We start from the raw sequence: 22101 nt of genomic DNA on the forward strand, positions 1-22101 counted from the left end.
TTATTTTTAAAACAGACTTTTGTATTAATGATTATACAAGGTATTTATATATTTTGGGTATTAGCCCCTTATCAGATATATGTTTGGGAAATATTTGCTCTCATTCTGTAGGTTGCCTCTTCATTTTGTCGATGGCTTATTTTGCCATACATTAACTTATTAGTTTGATGTAGTCACACTTGTTTTTTGCTTTTTTTCCTCTCTTATTGTCCTTGCTTTTAGTGTCAAATACAAACAAACAAACAAACAAACAAACAATTGTGGCCAATACTGATGTCAAGGAACTTACCCCCTATGTTTCTTCTGAGCTTTACTGTTGTGGTTCTTATATTCAATTCTATAATCCATTTTGATGAGTTCAATTTCATTCTTTTGCATGTAGCTTTCCATTTCTCATAATACCATTTATTGAAGAGATGTTCCTTTCTTAAGGGTATATTCTTGGCTTCTTTGCTGTGAATTGACCATGTATACAAGGGTTTATTTCTGGGTTCTCTATTCTGCTCCATTGATCTATGTGTGTTTAATGCCAAAAACAAAAACAAAAACAAAACCAAAAAAATCCCACACACTGTTTTTATTACTATAATTTTGTAATGTAGTTTGAAATAAGGTCATGTGATGCCTTCAGTTTGGATCTTTCTCTAGTTCACTTTGGCTATTGGTAGCCTATTATCTCTCATACAAATCTTAGGGTTTGTTTATTCTATCTCCGTGAAAAATGTCATTGAATTTTGATAGAGGTTTCATTGAATCTGTGGAATGCTTTGGGTAGTATGGATATTTTAACAATTGAATTTTTTTGGTCTGTAAGAACAAAATATCTTCCCATTAATTTTTGTCTTCTATTTCTATAATCACTGTCTTACAGATTTCAATATACAAATCTATACTTCTTTGCTTAAAGTTATTCTTAGGTATTTTCTTTCTGATGTGATGGAAAAAGAATTGTTTTCTTAATATCTCTTCCAGATAGTTCATTATTGGAACGCAGATTAATTTTGTATCCTGCAACTTTGCTGAATTTGTGTATTAGTTACAACATAGACTAACATCTTGGGGGCATGTCTCCCACTGCTAAGCCAGATGATCTGATTTTCTTTTCACTTTCTCTTTTTGCATACTCAGAAAGTGTATATTTTAACTGTGGTAGGAAGTCTCTGTGCTGTTTATTCTCGGATGAATAATTTATAGTGCTTAAGTTAAAAGTTTTTTCTCTGGCATTTTATTGGCATTTTATGGCCTATTAAAAGTACATCTGTCAAAGTTATAGGTAACAGGGGTTATCTTATTCCTTCTATGAATTGATTGGACTAGTAAAAGCTGTGGTTGCTACCATCCAATTTTTAAAATTAAAAAAAATACTAAATAATTCTTATATGGAACAGTACACAAAATTACATGCAGACACATTTTCCCCTGGCAATGATGGTAAACAGATATTTAATTTTGCTATATTTTCAATAGCTCTCTCCAAATGTTACAGACAAAACTAAAGAGTAACTCCTAGTACTAGTCCTATTTTTAAAGTAATAACTACTATTGGGAAGATTCCATGTATGTCTTTTCAATTTTACTGTTATAGCTATGTATCACAAAACAATATATTATAGTATGATTATATTCTGAAATTTCTCATAAGTAGTGTTATGTAGCATATATCATTCTGATGCTTTTTATACTCAGCATTTTATTTTTGTAAGATTTATCTAAGAAAATAATATAGAGAACTGTTTCTTTGCTTGTAATAGTTCATGTATTTTGACTTCATATCTAATTCATTATTTGTTCATTCTGTACTTGAATGGTTATACTTCTGCTTACAGGGTTCGTGTGACTATCCTTGTAAACGCCTCCTTGTTCAAATGTTGGGATTACTTGAATGTAGATAACAGGAATTGGAATTGCTTGACTTTTAAATATATACGTTTTCTTCTTCATTAAATAGCTCAGGCAGTTTTTCTCTGAAGTTGTTAAATAAATGTTCTCTTTGTGGTTGCTTTTCTCTATCTGGAGAAATTTAATAGTCTTCTCCCTGTATTTGGGTTAAAACTTAATGCTATCAGATTTTCACATTTCTGGTTATCTGACAGAAATGAGATAGTAATTTGCTTTAATTTCCTCTGATTACTGCAGAAGTTGATGTTTTATATGTTTACATGTCTATTTCCTCTTCTTTAAATTGCCTTTATGTAAATTATCTTTATTATCTCTTTTCATTTTGAATGTTTTTCTTATTTATTTGTAGTAGCCCCCTATATAAACTTAATTTCTAATATTTTCTTGGTTACATGGTTTAGTATACATCCTACTATGCATTCGATTTTTAATTATGTAGTGGGGCACACTTGCAGGTTAAAAACTTCCCATCTATTAGGAATTTTTTATAAATTTATATTTCTAATTGTCAAATTGCTTTAATGATTATATGCTTGTTTAGCTTTTCTATTTCTTCTTTAACTATTTTTGATAATATATATATATTTTAGAGCATCTATCAGAACACTGAAATATGTGGCCAAGTCTTTTTCTTGTGTCAAGGTAAATCTCTGCCCTTGTTGAAGTCCCCTGTGAAACCTTCTCTGTTCCATATGGAGGCATGTCTCATGAGGGTCTGGAAGCCTTGGTCTGGGTGCTGGACACACCAGGAGGAAGCAGGGCTCTCGAAATACTCATGATAGGGCCTCATCTGTCCTGGGATCCCTTCAAAGGCAGAAACTGGCCCTCAAGCTGAGTCACTGCATGGGCCTGTCTCTCCTCCCATAAGATCAACATTAGATCAAGGAGATTGCTGCACACTGAAGAGAACATGTCTCTAAATAGATTCTAAATCTGACAATTATTCTGTATCATTAACAATACTTGATATAGTTGTCTTTTATTTTTAGCCGAAATAATGAGTGTATGCTGCTGCTGCTGCTAAGTCGCTTCAGTCGTGTCCAACTCTGTGCAACCCCATAGACGGCAGCCCACGAGGCTCCCTTGTCCCTGAGATTCTTCAGGCAAGAATACTGGAGAGGGTTGCCATTTCCTTCTCCAATGCCATGCATGCTAAGTCGCTTCAGCTGTGTTCGACTCTGTGCAACCCCATGGACAGCAGCCTGCTAGGCTTCTCTGTCCACAGGATTCTCTAGGCAAGAATACTGGAGTGGGTTGCCATTAATGGGTATATAGAGATCTCATTGTGGCATTAACTTGCATTTCCATGATGACTAATGATGTAGAAGAGGGGATTACAAACTTCTTCAATAAAGGGTAGAACAGTAAATATTTTTGTCTTTGTAGGCCATTCATTGGAGAAGGCAATGGCACCCCCCTCCAGTACTCTTGCCCGGAAAATCCCATGGACGGAGGAGCCTGGTGGGCTGCAGTCCATGGGATAGCTAAGAGTCGGACAACACTGAGCAACTGCACTTTCACTTTTCACTTTCACGCATTGGGGAAGGAAATGGCAACCCACTCCAGTGTTCTTGCCTGGAGAATCCCAGGGACGGGGGAGCCTGGTGGGCTGCTGTCCATGGGGTCGCACAGAGTCGGACACGACTGAAGCGACCTAGCAGCAGCAGCAGCAGCAGCAGCAGCAGGCCATTCATTCTGTTGCAACTACTGAACTCTGCCATTGTTTCATGAAATAAGTTATTGATAATACATAAATAAATAAGCTTTCTTATGTTCCAACAAAATTTATTTACAAAGTAAATGCCTGAATGGACTGGTTCATGGGCCATATTTTGTTGATTCCTGATGTAGAGGACTCCATGGCTTCACAGGGTAATTCTCCAAACGTTTAAAGAATAGTTAAGTCCCATCCTTCTCAAATTTTTCCATAAAATTGAAGGTGAAAAAATATTACCAAACTCATTCAATGAAACCTTCATTACCCTGATGCCAAAACCAGACAATAAAACTACCAAAAAAAGTCAATTTCTTGAATGAACATTGATAAAATCCTCAACAAAATATTAGCAAACTTCAATTCAGTCAGTTCAGCTGCTCAGTCATGCCCAACTCTTTGTGACCCCATGGACTGAAGTACGCCAGGCTTCCCTGTCCATCACCAGCTTCTGGAGCTTGCTCAAACTCATGTCCATAAAGTCAGTGATGCCATCCAACAATCTCATCCTTTGTAGTCCCCTTCTCTTCCTGCCCTCAATCTTTCCCAGCATCAGGGTCTTTATCAATGAATCAGTTCTTTGCATCAGGTGGCCCAAGTATTGGAGTTTCAGCTTCAGCATTAGTCCTTCCAATGAATATTCAAGACTAACTTCCATTAGAACTGAATTAAGTTAGGAAACTTAATTCAACAGTTTATGAAAAAATCATATATCATGGCCAAGTGGGATATAGTCTGGGTGTACAAGGACGGTTCAATATTTGCAAATCAATCAACATGATATACATTAATAGCATGAAGGATAAAAACTTATATAATTATCTCAGCAGACAAAGAAAAAGTATTTGACAAAATTCAGCATCTGTTCATGTTTAAAACTCTTAATAAACTTGGTATAATGGGAACACATTTCAAAATAATACAGGCCATTTACAACAAACACACAATGTCATATTTGATGGTAAAAACTGAAAGCTTTTCTCCAAGATGAGGAACAAGACAAAGATGCCTACTCTCACCATTTCCATTTAACATAGTACTTGAAGTCCTTGTCACAGCAGTCATATAGGAAAAAGAAATATAAGACATCCAAATTGGGATAAAACTATTAAAATGCAAAAAGACAGCCTTTCAAACAGAAGATACTTGCAAATAATTAGTCAATAAGGGGGTAATGTCCAAAATATATAAAGAAATTTATATTGCATATATATTACATATAAATTTCTTTATATATTTTGGACATAAAAACTATAAATAACCTGATTTTTAAAAAGGCAGAGAACCTAAATAGACATTTTTTCAAAGAAACATACAGATGGGCAATAGACACATGAAAAGACATTCGACATCTCTAATCATCAGGTAAATGCAAATCAAAACCCAATGAGATCTCACCTCACCCCAATCAGAACACTGTCATCAAAAAGCCAAGAAGTAATGAGTGTTGCTGAGGATGTGAAGAAAAGGGACACTTTGGGCACCCTTGCTGGGAAAGTAAACTGGTGCAGCCACTATTTAAAACAACATAAAGTTTCTTCAAAAATTAAAAATATAAATACTATATCATCCAGCAATTCTGTTCCTGGATATCTATCAGAAGAAAACAAAAACACTAATTTGAAAATATATATGCACCCTAATATTCACAGAAGCATTATTTCCAATAGCCAAGATATGGAAGCGACCAGTATTCATCCATATGAATAGACAGAGAATATGTGTACATATATATATATATACACACACAATGAAATATTACTTAATCATAAAAAGGATAAACTCTCATCATATGAGACAACATGGAAAACCTGGAGGGTATTATACTCAGCAAAATAAGTCAGACAGAGAAAGACAAATACTGTATGTTTTCACTTATATATGGATTCTAAAATGCAAAACTAACAGCTAGAACAGAAGCAGACTCATAGATATAGGGAATAAACTACTGGTTCCTAGAGGGGAAAGGGGTGGGTGTAGGAGTGAAATAGGTGAAGCAGACTAAGAGGTACAAAAATTATGTGTATTTTTCCATGCTTATAAATAAATTTATGTAATGCGCAGTAAGGAAAGGAATCGACCCTGCCTAACCAGTGAAACTGATTTCAGACTTCTTGCATCCAGAATTGAAAGAGGATAAATTTGTTTTAATTAAACGACCAAGTTCATATTAACCATTGAGCATATATGTATTTTTTGTTTGCTGTGCTGCAGTAGGAGGATGAGATGTATCTGCAATTGTCTGTTGGGATACATCATGGTGAGGTAGGTTTGAATGGACATTCGTGGGACAGCCAACTTAGCTGAATAACATCTTCTTGGAGTCACTTTTCTCTTCTTTTAGTTCCTTTCACTTCTTCCCGTTTTGCAGTAGAGCATATTGTAGCTAAATATTTATTTCGATAGGGCTTCCCTCATAGGTCAGCTGGTAAAGAATCCGCCTGTAATGCAGAAGACCCCCGGTTCCATTCGTGGGTCGGGAAGATCCGCTGGAGAAGGGATAGGCTACCCACTCCAGTATTCTTGGGCTTCCCTTGTGGTTCAGCTGGTTAAAAAGATACCCTGGAGAAGGGAAAGGCTACCCACTTCAGTATTCTGGTCTGGAGAACTCCATGGGCTCTATAGTCCATGGGGTCGCAAAGAGTCGGACCCGACTGAGCGCCTTTCACTTTCACTTTCTTATCTATTAATAGACCTCCCCTAGCTACAAGTTTGAGACTCTAGCGCAGAAGATAAAGATTGAGAGGAAAATAAAGACTAAAGTCTCAAATCTGTAAGGCCAATAAGAAGCACTGCAAATGCCCTGTGGTGGCCTCATGGTGTGACTGTGGCTGGAGGAGGGGCTGAGCCTGCGGAGGGTTTGTGTAGAGGCTGCAGGTGCCTGGGAAGCACTGTGCCGCACAGCACAGAAGTAAGTGCCCGAGTCTGTGGTCCGCAAAGAGGAAATGTGCAGTGAGCTGCGGCGTTCTTTAGGGACTGCCGTGGCATTTAATCTTCCTTCTTGCCTTGTTCCTGAAGGAATGTAAATGAGGTGGATGAGGCGGCCCCCAGGCTTCTGAAGATACCACCGCACAGTGTCTGCCAAGGTGGAGAAATTACACCACAGTGTAGAGCTGGCTCCCTCCTGTGGAGTCAGGGCTGGGGGACTCTGCTCCACATCCACCCCTCTCACACCTGATAAGAAAGAGACAGACAGTCACAGGTGAGGCTCACTGTAACTCTGAAAAGACCCTGAACGTGTCCCTCCAGCTCCCATAGATGTTGAGAAGGGTAGGAAGTGTGCAGGACTTGTCAACTCTTTCTACTGCCTCCCTCAACAGTACAGCAGCTGCTTGTTTCTTCAGATTCCCCTGCAGGGCAGCCCCAACTCACAGCAAACCCAGGCAAGCAAAAGCCCCAGCACAGTGCCCACTAGCCTCTTCATGATGCCTTGACTTGCTGCTGAAAAAGTTTCACCTTAAAAGACACAGCTAAACCCATAAGTGGTGTGTCACTTCTTGTCAGGAAATGTTCCTGCTCCTGCAACCAATCAGCTCACCCAACAAACCCTGCTCAGGTGACACTCTGTGATAGGAAGCCCCACCTAACAGTCAACTCCACTGAGAACACTGAACTTGAGAAAACAAATCCTTTCTTTGCAAATTGAAAAAGAAAAGAAAATATCTAAGATGCCCATAGGAATGAAGAATTTGCAGTACTCTATATTCTCTGTACTATTTGCCTTCACAGAACAGGCCAACTTCCTGAAAATAACACAGGCTGAAACTATAAGTCCTTTAAGCTACCAGATCTCAGGGGTTTGCAGATAGCTCTCCCTACAGTCCTGGTCACCATGTCACTCAGAGCATAGAAGCACTCGGTCAAATTACTTCAGTGGGCTTTTTCCTCAGGTGAAAGGAAGTTTCACTCTTCCTAAATTTAGATGCAAAACCTTTGATGCCTGGAAGAAGATTGTTTCCAGACATGTACTTCAGGAGAAGCTGGGGTCCTTGGTTGGGGTACTGCACATACCAGCAGAGATCTGGCTGAAGAGAAAATGAGTATTTGCACCTCAGCCCCAGAGGGGCTCCTTCAGAGACAGTGATGTGGCCGTCGGGCTGGGTCACTGACTGGGCTCCTGAAACATTAATACTGAATCAGTGAACTCAGCTAAACAAAAGTCCCTATTCAAAGTCAAACCAGAACAACGTTCCATGTATGGACAAGACAGTAAAATGGAACAGTACTCACTCAGCAGCAGGAGTGTCTCGAGCATCAAGGTGAACACCAAGGTCATGGTGGAGCAGTGAAGAGGCAGTGAGCTGCTTTCTGGGTGATTCCCCACAGGCAGAAGTCTCATGACTGGGGGACTTGAATCCAAGTTGCTCTGAGGTTGAGGAGGAATGACAGGTGATATTGATTTCTTCTTCTGATGGAGACTGTAGAGGGAGCTGAGAAGAGAGGCTGTCTTAAAACTTCCTGTCTCTAGTGTCTGAGATGCTTTACATGTCATTGTGTAAAAAATGGTGTCACGATATCTCTTTAAATCGTAAGGAAGGAAGGTTTTTATTGAGCTTATTCTGATCTTTTCCAGTTTTCACAACAGTGCCCTCCAGGGGTCAGATAGAGAAATAGAGAAATTCACAATTTTTGTTTACCCCCTTGTATGGTTGAATTTTAAAGCATTATAATTATGTACAGAGCAGAATTTATGTTTTGTAGGCTCTGAAACTTACAAAATTGCACTTTCTTTAGCAGCACAAAATTATGGATAAAAATTAAGTACAAAATAATGCTTAGAATGAGAAATAAAATCATAGCAAATTATAAATTTTAGTAAGCAAATTCCACAGACAGCATAAATCTAGAAAATTGAGTTATATTTTAGTCTTATTTCCATGACACACTGCTATAATACTTTTTGTTTCTATGCTTTTTGTCTTCATAGTTTTTATGCTTTTCTTCATATGACAATAAATTTGTAAAAACTTTAATACAGAGAAAAGAAAGATAATCATTGATTGAAATTTGCTTTCTTAAAAAATTCAAAGTACATTTTGAAAATGGATGAAAATTTATAGGATTATGGTCAAAATTTGGAAACTGTCTATCACAGTACTATTTGCTACAAGATTTCATTACATTCCAAATTTTCTTATGCCATAACAAATCCTAAATACTATCAACTGATCACTCCAGTTAACGAGTTTATTTTCTATGTTAGTTTCCTATTGATGAGTGACAAATTACCAAGAACTTTTGTGATGGAACAACATCTGTTTATATCACAGGTTCTGTAAGTCAGAAATCAGCACACACTTAAGCTGAACTCACAAGCTTGCAGTCAAGGAGTCAACTAAGACTGTCTGGGTCATGGGGTCCTCTTCCAGACTCAGTGGTTGCTGGTAGAATTCATTTCCTTTCAGCTGTAGCACTCATGGCACCTTGCTTCCTCAAGACAAGGAGGATGTCTCTGATCGCAGGAAAAGTTTAAGCTCTTGTTTAAAGAGCTCACTTGATTAGATTAGGCCCACCTAGGACAGTCTCCTTTTGATTCATTCATGGTCATACTTATTAGAGACTTTAAATACACTTGCAAATTTCCTTCAAGTGTGTGTGTGTGTGCTCAGTCCCTCAGACTCTTTGCAACCCCATGGACTGTAGCCCACCAGGCTTCTCTGTCCATGGAATTTTACAGGCAAGAATACTGGAGTGGGTTGACATTTCCTCCTCCAAGGGATCTTCCCAATCCTGGGATCAAACCCGCATCTCTTGCATCAGCAGACAGATTCTTCACCACTGCACTACCTGGGGAACCTTTGTATCATCTACCTACCATAGTTGTTAATGCCCTCATTGGACTGGCATACTATGAGTTTCACTTTATTCTCATAAATGTAAAAAGTTTTGACCAGTCAGTAAGAAACTAATATGAACAATAATAAATATGATCAGATGAGGCCATTTTCAAACCAAAGGAAGAACATAAGCAAACTCATCTTCCAATGTGTAGAGTGGAATGCACAGATATTCCACAGAGTGGAATGCAACAGCATGCAAGGAAACTATAAAAACATATTGGAACCAGTTAGGGAGGTGTTGCTGCTGCTGCTGCTAAGTCACTTCAGTCGTGTCTGACTCTGTGCTACACCATAGACGACAGTCCACCAGGCTCCCCTGTCCCTGGGATTCTCCAGGTAAGAACACTGGAGTGGGTTGCCATTTCCTTCTCCAGTGCATGAAAGTGAAAAGTGAAAGTGAAGTCGCTCAGTCATTTCCGACTCTTCATAACTCCATGGACTGCAGCCTACTAGGCTCCTCTGTCCATGGGATTTTCCAGGCAATAGTATTGGAGTGGGGTGCCATTGCCTTCTCGGAGGGAGGTGTAACATGCTTTTAAACACTAAAAGTTCTGGCAACAGACTATCATGCCTTTTGGAAAGGAAAGACTTGTTAATTAATTATTACCGAAGGAACAGCAGTACAGTGTTCAGTTCAGTTCAGTTCAATCGCTCAGTTGTGTCCGACTCTTTGCGACCCTATGAATCATAGCATGCCAGGCCTCCCTGTCCATCACCATCTCCTGGAGTTCACCCAGACTCACGTCCATCAAGTCAGTGATGCCATCCAGCCATCTCACCTTCTGTTGTCCCCTTTTCCTCTTGCCCCCAATCCCTCCCAGCATCAGAGTCTTTTCCAATGAGTCAACTCTTCACATGAGGTGGCCAAAGTACTGGAGTTTCAGCTTTAGCATCATTCCTTCCAAAGAACACCCAGGACTGATCTCCTTCAGAATGGACTGGTTGGATCTCCTTGCAGTCCAAGGGACTCTCAAGAGTCTTCTCCAACACCACAGTTCAAAAGCATCAATTCTTCGGTGCTCAGCTTTCTTCATAGTCCAACTCTTCCATCCATACATGACCACTGGAAAAACCATAGCCTTGACTAGACGGACCTTAGTCGGCAAAGTAATGTCTCTGCTTTCAAATATGCTATCTAGGTTGGTCATAACTTTTCTTCCAAGGAGTAAGTGTCTTTTAATTTCATGGCTGCAATCACCATCTGCAGTGATTATGGAGCCCAAAAAGATAAAGTCTGACACTGTTTCCACTGTTTCCCCATCTATTTCCCATGAAGTGATGGGACCGGATGCCATGATCTTCATTTTCTGAATGCTGAGCTTTAAGCCACCTTTTTCACTCTCCTCTTTCACTTTCATCGAGAGGGTTTTTAGTTCCTCTTCACTTTCTGCCATAAGGGTGGTGTCATCTGCATATCTGAGGTTATTGATATTTCTCCCGGCAATCTTGATTCCAGCTTGTGCTTCTTCCAGCTTAGTGTTTCTCATGATGTACTCTGCATATAAGTTAAATAAGCAGGGTAACAATATACAGCCTTGATGTACTCCTTTTCCTATTTGGAACCAGTCTGTTCTTCCATGTCCAGTTCTAACTGTTGCTTCCTGACCTGCATACAGATTTCTCAAGAGGCAGGTCAGGTAGTCTGGTATTCCCATCTCTCTCAGAATTTTCCACAGTTTCTTGTGATCCACACAGTCAAAGGCTTTGGCATAGTCAATAAAGCAGAAATAGATGTTTTTCTGGAACTCTTGCTGTTTTGGTGATCCAGTGGATGTTGGCAATTTGATCTCTGGTTCCTCTGCCTTTTCTAAAACCAGCTTGAACATCAGGAAGTTCATGGTTCACGTATTGCTGAAGCCTGGCTTGGAGAATTTTGAGCATTCCTTTACTAGCATATGAGATGAGTGCAATTGTGCGGTAGTTTGAGCATTCTTTGGCATTGCCTTTCTTTGGGATTGGAATGAAAACTGACCTTTTCCAGTCCTGTGGCCACTGCTGAGTTTTTCAAATCTGCTAGCATATTGAGTGCAGTACAATGTAATGTAAGGTAATTAGCATTAGTGTCAAACAGATTTTTGTTTGAAATCTGTCTCTGATGCTTAGCCTGTGAGATCTTGATGACAAACACTTATATACTGAAGTGACTGTGAGCTGCATAAATAAATTCCACTAGGTCAAAGTTATATGCATTCTTAATTCAAATTCATTCTGGCAGATGCTAAATAAGCCTGTGACTCACTCCGTCACCACCTGACAGATTAGAATTATAGTAGAGTGGAAGTTGGGATTTAATTGGCAAGGATCTTAACTCGTTAAGATATCTTATTTTTTGAAACATTTATAAAATATGGCTAGGGCCTTATGCATCTTGGAAATGACATGTTTAAGTAAGGGGCACCAAAGTTTAAGCTTTATTTAATTATTTAATTTTTACTTTATTTTACTTTGCAATACTCTATTGGTTTGTGTTAGTTGCTCAGTGGTGTTTGACTCTTTGTGACCCCATGACCTGTAGCCTGCCAGGCTTCTCTGTCCATGGGATTCTCCAAGCAAGAATACTGGAGTGGGTTACCATTCCCTTTTCCAAGGTATCTTCCTGATCCAGGGATCAAACCCAGGTCTCCCACATTGTAGGTAGATTCTTTACTGTCTGAGCTTTATAAGAAATATCTTATTTAATAGAACAACATCTTGGGTTACTCATTGTTACCCTCCATTTTACAAATGGTAAACCTAGCATCAAAGAATTTAAATTACACAGGATTGCAGCATTTTTAAGTGACAGGGTAGCAATTAGAATCTAGATCTAACTCCAGAGACCAGTCTTATGTACACTCCACTAAGACTGTTTGCATGATAATTGAAGCAATATGAGCAGATGAAATTTTCAAAGAATAGTATACAGATTGAGAGGAAAAGAGGGCCTAAGCAGTAGGAATGCTTTTGATGTGGGATGGGTGAAGAAGAATAGGAGAACTTGCAAAGGATCTCCCAGAAGTTAAAGTTAAAGGTTGGGGTACTGTGTGCTGAACACAAAGGTCCCCAAAAGGAGTGGGACCCACTGCAGAGAGTGACTGCTGGAATGTGGTCTGTAGGTAGGTAACATTCGCGTCATCAGGGAGCTACTCTGACTTCAGAATCTCAGGCCCAACCCTAAATTCCTACATCAGAATCTGCATTTTAATAACATTCCTGTGCACATTAAAAATTGAGAAATACTTGTCTAGATGAAGGAGGTTAAAAATGTCTTTTGGATTTAACAATAAAGAGATCATTGGTGATTTTTAAGAAAACAGATTTTAGAAAATATTGGGAGAAAAAACAGAGGTGTACAGAGTGAAAAAGAGGTCACAGAATGGAAGCAGTTATATGATTAGGGCTTTTAAACAATAGCCAGGGAGTAAAAGATAGATTGGTTGCAGGAGAGGCATGTATGGGGTTTGGAAGAATATGAAATACTATTTCTAAGATGAGAAAGCTTGAATATTTTAAATGAGTCCTAAAAAATCAGACCATAGAATTTGGATGATCAATGGCCTAAGGTGCCATAGAAACCAGAAAGAATGGTGTCGGTGACGTGTTTAGGCAAACAGGTACTATTTCAAAGTAAAAGAGATACCTGTTTTATTATTACGGGAGGGAAGGTGAATTACAAGTGTAAAAGCAGAATGTTTTATGAGATGCAGAAAGTTGAAGATTCGTTTAAATATACTGAAATGGAGCTGGGCTCTATGGTCCTTGCCTCCTGTGTCCTCAGCCTGCCCTTGTCTGTGGAAAAACTTTAGCCAAAGAAGAAGCTTAATCAGTCATCCCCCCATAAAGTCACATGCAAAGAGAACTGACCCCACTCTTTCAGCAAAGAGAAACTGGAAGTTTCTAAGAACTTTCAGAAATCAGTTTCCTCATTGTGGACTGCTGCTATTCAACTTGAGAGAGATTGGGATGGCAACCCATGGGAGGAAAAGCACTTTGGTTAAAAGTTTTTTATATAAAATTTCAATTAAAAAATCTAAAACTTTCAAGTGGAAAGAAACAAAAGGTCCTTCTTAGCTTTGTTTAATGGTGAAACTATTATTATTTTGTCTTGCTTGACTGTTTTCCTCTCCTTCTGCATTTTTTTTGGATTAAGTTTATTCTTTGGAATTCAAGGGAAAGCCCAAGAGGCTAATGGCTTTCTATGCACAAGAAGCAACAGAGGGTGGGTATTGGGAGTCTGTTTCAGAAAAACCCTATAGAATCCTGCTGGGTTTCATACTCTCTGTGTGTGTGTGTGTGTGTGTGTGTGTGTGTGTGTGTGTGTGTGTGGCCTCTTGTGTGCTAAGCATGGTTTAGGTCTGGAGGATGCACTAGTAAAGAGATAGTAAATGCCTACAATTCAGTAGGAAGAGAGAAAAATTAAATGAATGGTTTTTTTTTAAGAAAAAATTATTTTAAAGAGTAATAAGTACTATAAACACAATACAATACTGTATTGAGACAGAGTTACTCTTGGGGTGAGGAAGGTCATCTGCTCTAAGTAGGATATGGAGGGGAGACTCCACTCTGATACTTACTATGCAACTCCAGGAAAAATGTTGAACCCCCTTCAAGTTCAATTTTCTTTCCTGTATAGTAGTCAGTATCTTTCTGCTGGGCACCAGACTCAGCACTGGCACTTATTATCTCATTCACTTCTCATGAGAACTCTGCATGGTAGATCCTATCAATATCCTACCAATATTGATATTCTATCAATATCTAACATTGTAGATATGAGAAAACTAAAGCAAAAAATCATTAAGTCATTTCCCCAAGATACTCAACTAATGACTGGAAGATCTAGAAACCAAGTCTTCGGTCTCAAGCACTTTGTAACATTACCTCCCAAAGGTGAACTGATTCAACCATGAAGGGTTCCAATAAGAATTAAGTAGGAACAAACATTCAAATCACCCAACATAATACCTTCCCTAACTTAAATATTCAATCAGCTGCAGCAGTGTGCAAAATCTTGGGGGTGGTGTTGGGAGACAGAATCTGAAATTGCAGAATAATCTATTCATGAGATAAAGTTCAATATTTTTCTGAGCTATGTGTGAGTGCATGTGTGCTCATTCATGACCGACTGTTTGCAACCTATGGACTATGGCCTGCCAGGCTCTTCTGTTCATGGGAGTTTCTAGCAAGAATACTGCAGCTGGTTGCTATTTCCTACTCCAGGGTATATTGTCCCCCTGCTTATTTAACTTATATGCAGAGTACATCATGAGAAACGTTGGGCTGGAGGAAGCACAAGTTGGAATCAAGATTGCCAGGAGAAATACAAATAACCTAAGGTATTCAGATGACACTACCCTATGGCAGAAAGTGAAGAGGAACTAAAAAGCTTCTTGATGAAAGTGAAAGAGGGGAGTGAAAAAGTTGGCTTAAACCTGAAAACTAAGATCATGGCATCCGATCCCATCACTTCATGGGAAATAGATAGGGAAACAGTTGCCAACAAAGGTCCGTCTAGTCAAGGCTATGGTTTTTCAAGTGGTCATGTATGGATGTGAGAGTTGGACTATAAAGAAAGCTGAGGGCTGAAGAATTGATGCTTTTGAACTGTGGTGTTGGAGATGACTCTTTTTTTTTTTTTAATCTGAAATGCTCTTTATTTATTCATTTATTTTACTTTACGAAGTTGTATTGGTTTTGAGTCCCTTGGACTGCAAGGAGATCCAACCAGTCCATCCTAAAGGAGATCAGTCCTGGGTGTTCATTGGAAGGACTGATGTTGAAGCTGAAACTCAAATATTTTGGCCACCTGATGAGAAGAGCTGACTCATTTGAAAAGACCCTGATGATGGGAAAGATTGAGGGCAGGAGGAGAAGTGGCCGACAGATGATGAGATGGTTGGATGGCATCACAGACTTGATGGACATGAGTTTGGGTAAACTCCAGGAGTTGGTAATGGACAGGGAGGCCTGGTGTACCGTGGTTCATGGGGTCACAAAGAGTCGGACATGACTGAGCAACTGAACTGAACTGAACTGACCTCCAGGGGATCTTCTATGCCCAAGAATCAAACCGGCATCTTTTGTGGCTCCTGCATTGCCAGATGAGTTTTTTACCAGCTCAGCCACCAGGAGAGCCCTTTCTGACATATATGTAGTAGGTTACCTGGCAGATTTCATGTCTTATCATAAGTATCCATGGTCTCTCATGTTCTTATTACTATTAATACAAAATTAATTCATTAGGGTGTTATTTTGAGAGATTGGGTGCCATAATATAAACTGGAATGAGTATACCAAGCAGTGTTTTCTGCAGTTGTTTATTTTTTCCAATTATTGACTCTTGCTCCCTCTTTGCTAGATATTTCTAGACTGCAAGAAAAAACAGAGCAGTACATACAATTTTGTTTGCCAGAGAAGAAACTCCCAACTTGTGCAACAATTCTAAGCTTTCTTTTCAAGGTAGCCTCTTACTCTCCAGTCATAATCAGGCCATGTTCTGTATTTGTCATTTGAAGTCAATCACTTTCACATCTGGCAGGCAAGAAGAAAAAAAATCAGCCAGTTTTGTTGAAACCTTTTTCTCCCCATTTCTACATAGAGAAGTTTACTGAATGGTTCAGCAGTGATAGCTCCTATTGTGATTACGCTTTTGCTGGCCAAATTCTTGGTTTTCTCTGTCCACCGAAGCCAAATAAAAAGGACAGAGACAGAATTTGGAGGAAGTAGAAAGGTGGCTTTAAGCATACTGAAGTAGGTTGCCATTCCCTTCTCCAGGGTATCTTCCTGACCCAAGATCAAACCTGTGGATTCTTTACCATCTGAGCCACAAGGCGAGGGCTCACAGTCAGGAGTCAAGATGATAATAGGATCTTGATTTCTTCCTCTTGCATTGTTTCAAAGATAGTCATAGCCTGGCATCTGTAACCCAGCAATTGAGTCTGGCAGTTTGGTGGCTCTGTGGCCTTCTTTCTGATATGTAACCACAAAGGGAAGGGTGTTGTAAGGGAAAACACGAGATAGGAGATGTATTTAGCATAGAGACAAAGGAGACAACGTGAATTGCAGCTCCTGCAGAGTTAGGGAGCAGTAAAGAAACTTACAGATGCACAGAGTTAGGAGCAGTTAAGGCAAAACAAAACAAAAACAACTAGGAATGTTCATACCTTTCCCTATTGAGACTTCAGGGCTTCCCTGGTAGCTCAGTTGGTAATGCAGAAGACACTGGTTCATCTCTTGGGTTGGGAAGATCCACTGGAGAAGGGATAGGCTACCCACTCCAGTATTCTGCCCTGGAGAATATATATATATATATATATATATATATATATATGGGCTTCCCTGGTGGCTCAGAGGATAAAGCATCTGCCTGCAGTGCAGGAGACCAGGGTTCGATCCCTGGGTTGGGAAGATCCCCTGGAGAAGGAAATGGCAACCCACTCCAAGATTCTTGCCTGGAGAATCCCATGGACAGAGGAGCCTGGTGGGCTACAGTCCAGGGGGTTGCAAAGAGTCAGACATGACTGAGTGACTTCACTTTCACTTTTCACACACACACACACACACACACACACACACACACACACACACACACATATACATAGTCCATGGGGTTGCAAAGAGTCAGACATGACTGAGCAACTTTCACTTCACTTCAGGAATGTTCAGGCCTGTTCACTGTTCTCTTTATCTTCTTTGTTCTCAGGAAAGGGAAAGGAAAAAACCTCATTTCTCTTTTCTCCTTTTCACTGTAACAGGCTTCCTTGCAGTTTGACCCATGATCACTGGAGGGGAGTAGAGAGGCCAGTGTAAGCATCATAAGATATTTGAGCAGGACACCAGCTGGCGGAGCTACAGCTTTCATTCTTGATTCATGCAGTGTGTTACAGCCTGATTCTCAGAGAAAGAAAAAAAAAAAAAGAAAGATTTAGATAAAGGATTCATTTTCATGTTCATAAGAAGCTAGTTTGAAACTATTACTTGTTTGCTTCCTTTCAACACTTTAAAAATACTTTCCCTTGGTGACTTCTATTGCATCTGATATGAAATCAAGCATCATTCTTAATGATATTTCCCAGAATACAGGATATCAATTTTCCCTATTTATTGGCAAAATTATTTCCACTTAAATAGACCCTTGGATTTGCCTTCAATACCCTTTCAACTTCTGTCAAAACTACAGTGGTGGACTTGCAGAATATCTTATTCACCTTGATGACTTCCCACATAGCATTGCTCCTGTGTAAGGAGCTTGTTTTATAGGAAGTCAAGTATGGCAGTGAGTGAAGGTGCTTCTTATGAGCAAAAATGTTATGGAATGGGTAATGGAAAAGGTAGTTATAAATACTACCAACAATCATGTGGTCATTTGTAGTAACAAAAACTGTAATAGTCAGAAATGGAGTATTTCCTGCCATATCAGTAAACAAGGATGTCACAGTCATCAGCAAGTGCAGCCCAGTGTGAACTCCTGAGCCTAAGGGCACTCAGGAAGGAGAGGAATATCTGTGATTTAACAACCATCAAAACTGCTGCAGTCACTCCCTACCAGGAGACGAAAGGAGCTCAGGATGTAAGAAACACAGATACTGGCCCCAAGATAGCTGAGATGAATAGTAAAAGAATGACTCCGGTGAGCCCAGACTCTTGCATCTTCCCATGCAGAGAAGTGTGCTAGACTCCTTAACTTGTGCTTAGTCGCTCAGTCATGTCTGACTCTTTGCAACCCCATGGACTGTAGACTTCCAGGCTCCTCTGTCCATGGGAATTCTCCAGGCAAGAATACTGGTGTGGGTTGCCATGCCCTCCTCCAGGGGATCTTCCCAACCCAGCGATCAAACCCAGGTCTCCTGCATTGCAAGCGGATTCTTGACTGTCTGAGCCACCAGGGAAGTCCTTCCTTAACTTGAGATATCCGTCTTTCTTAATTAACAATAATCTTTTGTTGTTCCGACTACCTGCACTTTGTTGCAAAGCTTCTATACAACCTGGCTCCTCTGCTCACCTCCTTAGAGCAGTTCTTTCAGGTTTACTTGAGATGCTATCTCCCAGGCTTGAAGTCCTAAAAATTCCCACCAGATAAAACGTAACTCTCAACTTCTGATTGTGAATATTTTTTAAGTTGATAGTAGTTATGACAATCTCTTTTTCAGTTTGATATGAATATATTTATGCATAGAGTAACCATTTTTAAATCTCTCCCCCACTTGCCTGCCTATGGAAACATATGATGTGCAAAATACAAGTTAGTATTGTATCAGATTGTATCTCAGTAGTTAAGATGCAGGATCCAATGGGACAGTGTGGGTGAGGTATAAAAGGAAAGAACACCACCCACAAATAGATAAATTAACTTGATATCCCTTGGAGAGGGTGTGGCAACCCAATCCAATATTCTTGCCTGGAGAATCTCATGGACAGAGGAGCCTGCTGGGCTACAGTACATAGGGTCATGAAGAGTCAGATGTAGCTGAAGCAACTTAGTACGCATGCACAAACCTGGTATACTCTTTTCAGGAGAAGGTTCGTTGATTATGGTTGAATGGGGAATAAAAATCATATTACCAAGAAGCATAGTTTTGCTGTTTTCTTTATTTGCAAGTGTGTTGTTAAAAGAGGTATAGATGGATGACCAGTTGACATAGAAAGTACTGGAATAGCTTTGTAGTGTCTTTACTAGCTGGAAATCTATGACTCAGAATTTGTTTCTCTGTATTGTTCTGGGTTAGGGTTGGCCATAAAAAAGATTGTTTAAGGTTTAGAAGGTAGTTGTTATAAAGTAGCCACATTTTTTTTTTTCCCTGCTGGTTGGTGCATGGGTCCAGTCACTGTGCAACTCACACGTGTTGCTGCTGATCTGCTAGCTCATCTTATTGTTGACTTACAACTCCTTAACCTCCAACCAGATCTCCTCCTCATCATCTCTCTGTCTTGGACCAAATGTGCATGTAGCATGATGATACATATCCACTTCTCTTGAAGGTCACCCACTACCATGAGATTGAAGGAGGTGAGAGACAGACAAGTTTTTAGTGTGTCTTTGTGGGTTCCAATCATCCTCATGGATTCTAGTATGTCCTTAAATGTTAGTTTTCTGATACTTTTATCCATATCCAATTTTCCTTTCCAAACGACACTCTAGTTGATTTAAGGTAAATTCAGGCTCAGCACGAGATGAGAAGATAACAGCTTTGTATGAACTCCACCAACTCTAGCAATTGCCTGAGAGTTCTGTTCCTTAAAATGAGTCTCTTATTCTGTATCACTGTGGTTCTACTTTTCTGATTGTACCCTAACTGACACAAAACCTAACAAGAAAAGATTAAGGAAATTATATTCATGACAATTTCTGAAAATTAAACCCAGATTTATGATGTGAGAATTTTTTAGGTGCAGTTGCCAGATTAAATTATTACAGGGCAAGTTTTCAAATTTAGACAACTTTGTACATGTTCTGTATGATTGATATAAAATTAAAAAAAATCAAGACTGAGAACATATTACTAGAAAGTTAGTCTGGACATCTGTTCCTAAGTGACTTAAAAGGAGCTTCCAGACCACAGATTAAGCAACCACACAACTACCATTTCTGGTCTGGGATCTGCAGGTGCATATTTCAGCTGGAGTTCTGCAGCAGGGAAGCTCTCTTTTATTAAACTCTGGGGTTTTTGTTTAGCTATTCCCACTACTTCAAGCACTGTGAGCTCCCAGAAAGCACAGAAATACTCTGCAGAATCTTCCAGCTGTAAATCTGAAATGGTGAGGCTGATGGATTTTTGAGCTTTCTGAATATTTACAGAGTAGCGGCCATTCTTTGCATTCTGGCCAGAAGAAACCTGATGAATAAGGTAAATCATCTCTCCACTGGGAAGCAGCTTGTACCAAAACATGTAGTAATAGCTCCAGGTTGTTGCATACCGACAGTTCAGGGTGACTGACTGTCCCAGTTGACCGGATATGTCTGTCTGGTCTTGAATAACTCTCTGCGTCACACCAGATCCTGTGGGGAAAAAATCAGGAAACACAGCTGAAGTAATGAACAAAATAATGTAGGAATTAGACTAATTTGGGACCCAAAGAAAACCCAAATTGAAATCATAATAAGTATGCTTTTCCCCAGTCCTCCTTTCTTCCCAAATCCCTGCGAAGCACCACGTGCCTGTGTGCAGTCCTTTCACCCTGAACACGCGCACTCATGTTTGGAAGCATCCCTACCAGAGAAGGTGAAAGCCAGGGACACCCAGAGCAGGCTGGAGAGTGGCATGAGGCACGGATTCCCCTGCACAAATGTGCTGAGTTTCTGCCTCAAGCGGAGAGTTCAGTGTCTTTAAGTGCTTGGGAGTACATATACATACTACTCAGTACCTGTGTGACTCCCCACAACGGGAAGTGGGGGTTGTCATATTCATAGGCCACGTGGTCTGTGCACATATGGGAAAAAAGTCTGGCTCACCACAAATTTTATTTTGTCTACTTGTCTTTTCCTGGTAATTGAGTTAGGCAGATCCTGAAAAGGAGTATGGAAAAAAGCAATTAGTATTAAAGGTATGAGCTGAGGGGAACTGAATTTTAAACAAGTTGACAAATATTGATTATCATTCAGTAAAACAATTTTACCAGCTCATTTAAGATAGAATTTACTATAAGCTATGAACTCTTTTTATAACTTACTTACTGGTCATTCATTTAGCCTATATACTTACCTTTCCTCCATTCAGAAACAATGATTTTTTCAAAACCCACAGATTTTCAGCTTTCTTGGTGAAAAGCTATCATGTCTAAAATAATTAACTTACCTTTTTTTTTTCTTAACTGGGTTTTAGGGCTCTATTTAGATTTTTTAGTAAATAAAATTACTTTAACATGAAATGAAGAAACATCAGTTCTTTTGACTTTCAGAATCTATTAATTTGTATGTGTTTCTGTGAAACTGTAACAGGAATAAAATATTGTTCTTTTGAAATCCAACACTGAATCTTATTTATTAGACTTTGAGGAGGATCAGGATATTCAGTCTTGTTTTCTCTACAAGGAGAATTGTACTTAATAGATCATGTGCCCTAGAATTGTACTGATGTCACTCTGAAAGCTATAAGATATTGATGAAGAAAATGAAAGATAATGCAAGTAAATAGAAAAATATTTCATATTCATGGGTTTTAAGAATAAATGATGTTAAAATGTCCTCCGAACTAGAGCAATCTATAGATTTAATGCAACCCCCCTCAAAATAGTCATGACATTTTTCAAGCAACTAAAACAAATAATCTTAAAATCTGTATAGAACCACAATAGATCACAAATAGTCAAAGCAATTTTGAAAAAAAAAGGAATAAAGTTGAAGGTATCACAGTCCCTGACATAAGAATATGCTTCAAAGGTGTTATAATCTAATATATACATTGCTGGCCCTAAAACAGAGATTCAGTCAATGGAACAGAATAGAGAGTCCAGATTTTAACCCTTGTATACATGGTCAATCAATCTATAACAAAGGAGGCAAGAATAAGCAATTGGGGGAAAGACTGCTTCTTCTATAAGTGGTGTTAGACAACTAGACAGCTACATGTTAAAGAATGAAATTAGAATATTTTCTCGCAGCATATACTAAAATAAACTCAAAATGGATTAGAGACTTAAATATAAAACCTGAACTCATAAATTCTTAAAGAA

The 22101-nt window shown here is 39.2% G+C and overlaps 1 protein-coding gene and 1 gene segment (V, D, J or C); both read right to left on the reverse strand.

Annotated features, from left to right (window-relative positions):
• Positions 1-3669: 3669 nt before the first annotated feature.
• Positions 3670-8105, reverse strand: LOC101107447 (uncharacterized). The gene is made up of 2 exons (XM_060418517.1): positions 7844-8105; positions 3670-6787 (listed from the first exon to the last, which is right to left on the reverse strand). Exons 1-2 carry the CDS (start codon positions 8103-8105, stop codon positions 6318-6320), a joined length of 732 nt encoding a protein of 243 aa, XP_060274500.1. The 3' UTR covers positions 3670-6317.
• An 11862-nt stretch (positions 8106-19967) lies between these two features.
• Positions 19968-20751, reverse strand: LOC114115751 (T cell receptor delta variable 1-like). The segment is given in 2 exon segments: positions 19968-20428; positions 20644-20751. Coding segments are annotated over 2 exon segments (510 nt in total).
• Between the last annotated feature and the right edge of the window lie 1350 nt (positions 20752-22101).

Source organism: Ovis aries, chromosome 7 (assembly GCF_016772045.2).
Source record: "Ovis aries strain OAR_USU_Benz2616 breed Rambouillet chromosome 7, ARS-UI_Ramb_v3.0, whole genome shotgun sequence".
NCBI lineage: Eukaryota > Metazoa > Chordata > Mammalia > Artiodactyla > Bovidae > Ovis > Ovis aries.

Bases quoted from the DNA above. Each gene is read 5' to 3' on its own strand.
- LOC101107447 (XM_060418517.1), bottom strand. From the start codon at position 8,105: ATGACATGTAAAGCATCTCAGACACTAGAGACAGGAAGTTTTAAGACA. The intron at 6,788-7,843 runs GTGAGTACTGTT...CTTTCTTATCAG, and splicing joins CGAGACACTCCTGCTGCTGA to GTGTGAGAGGGGTGGATGTG.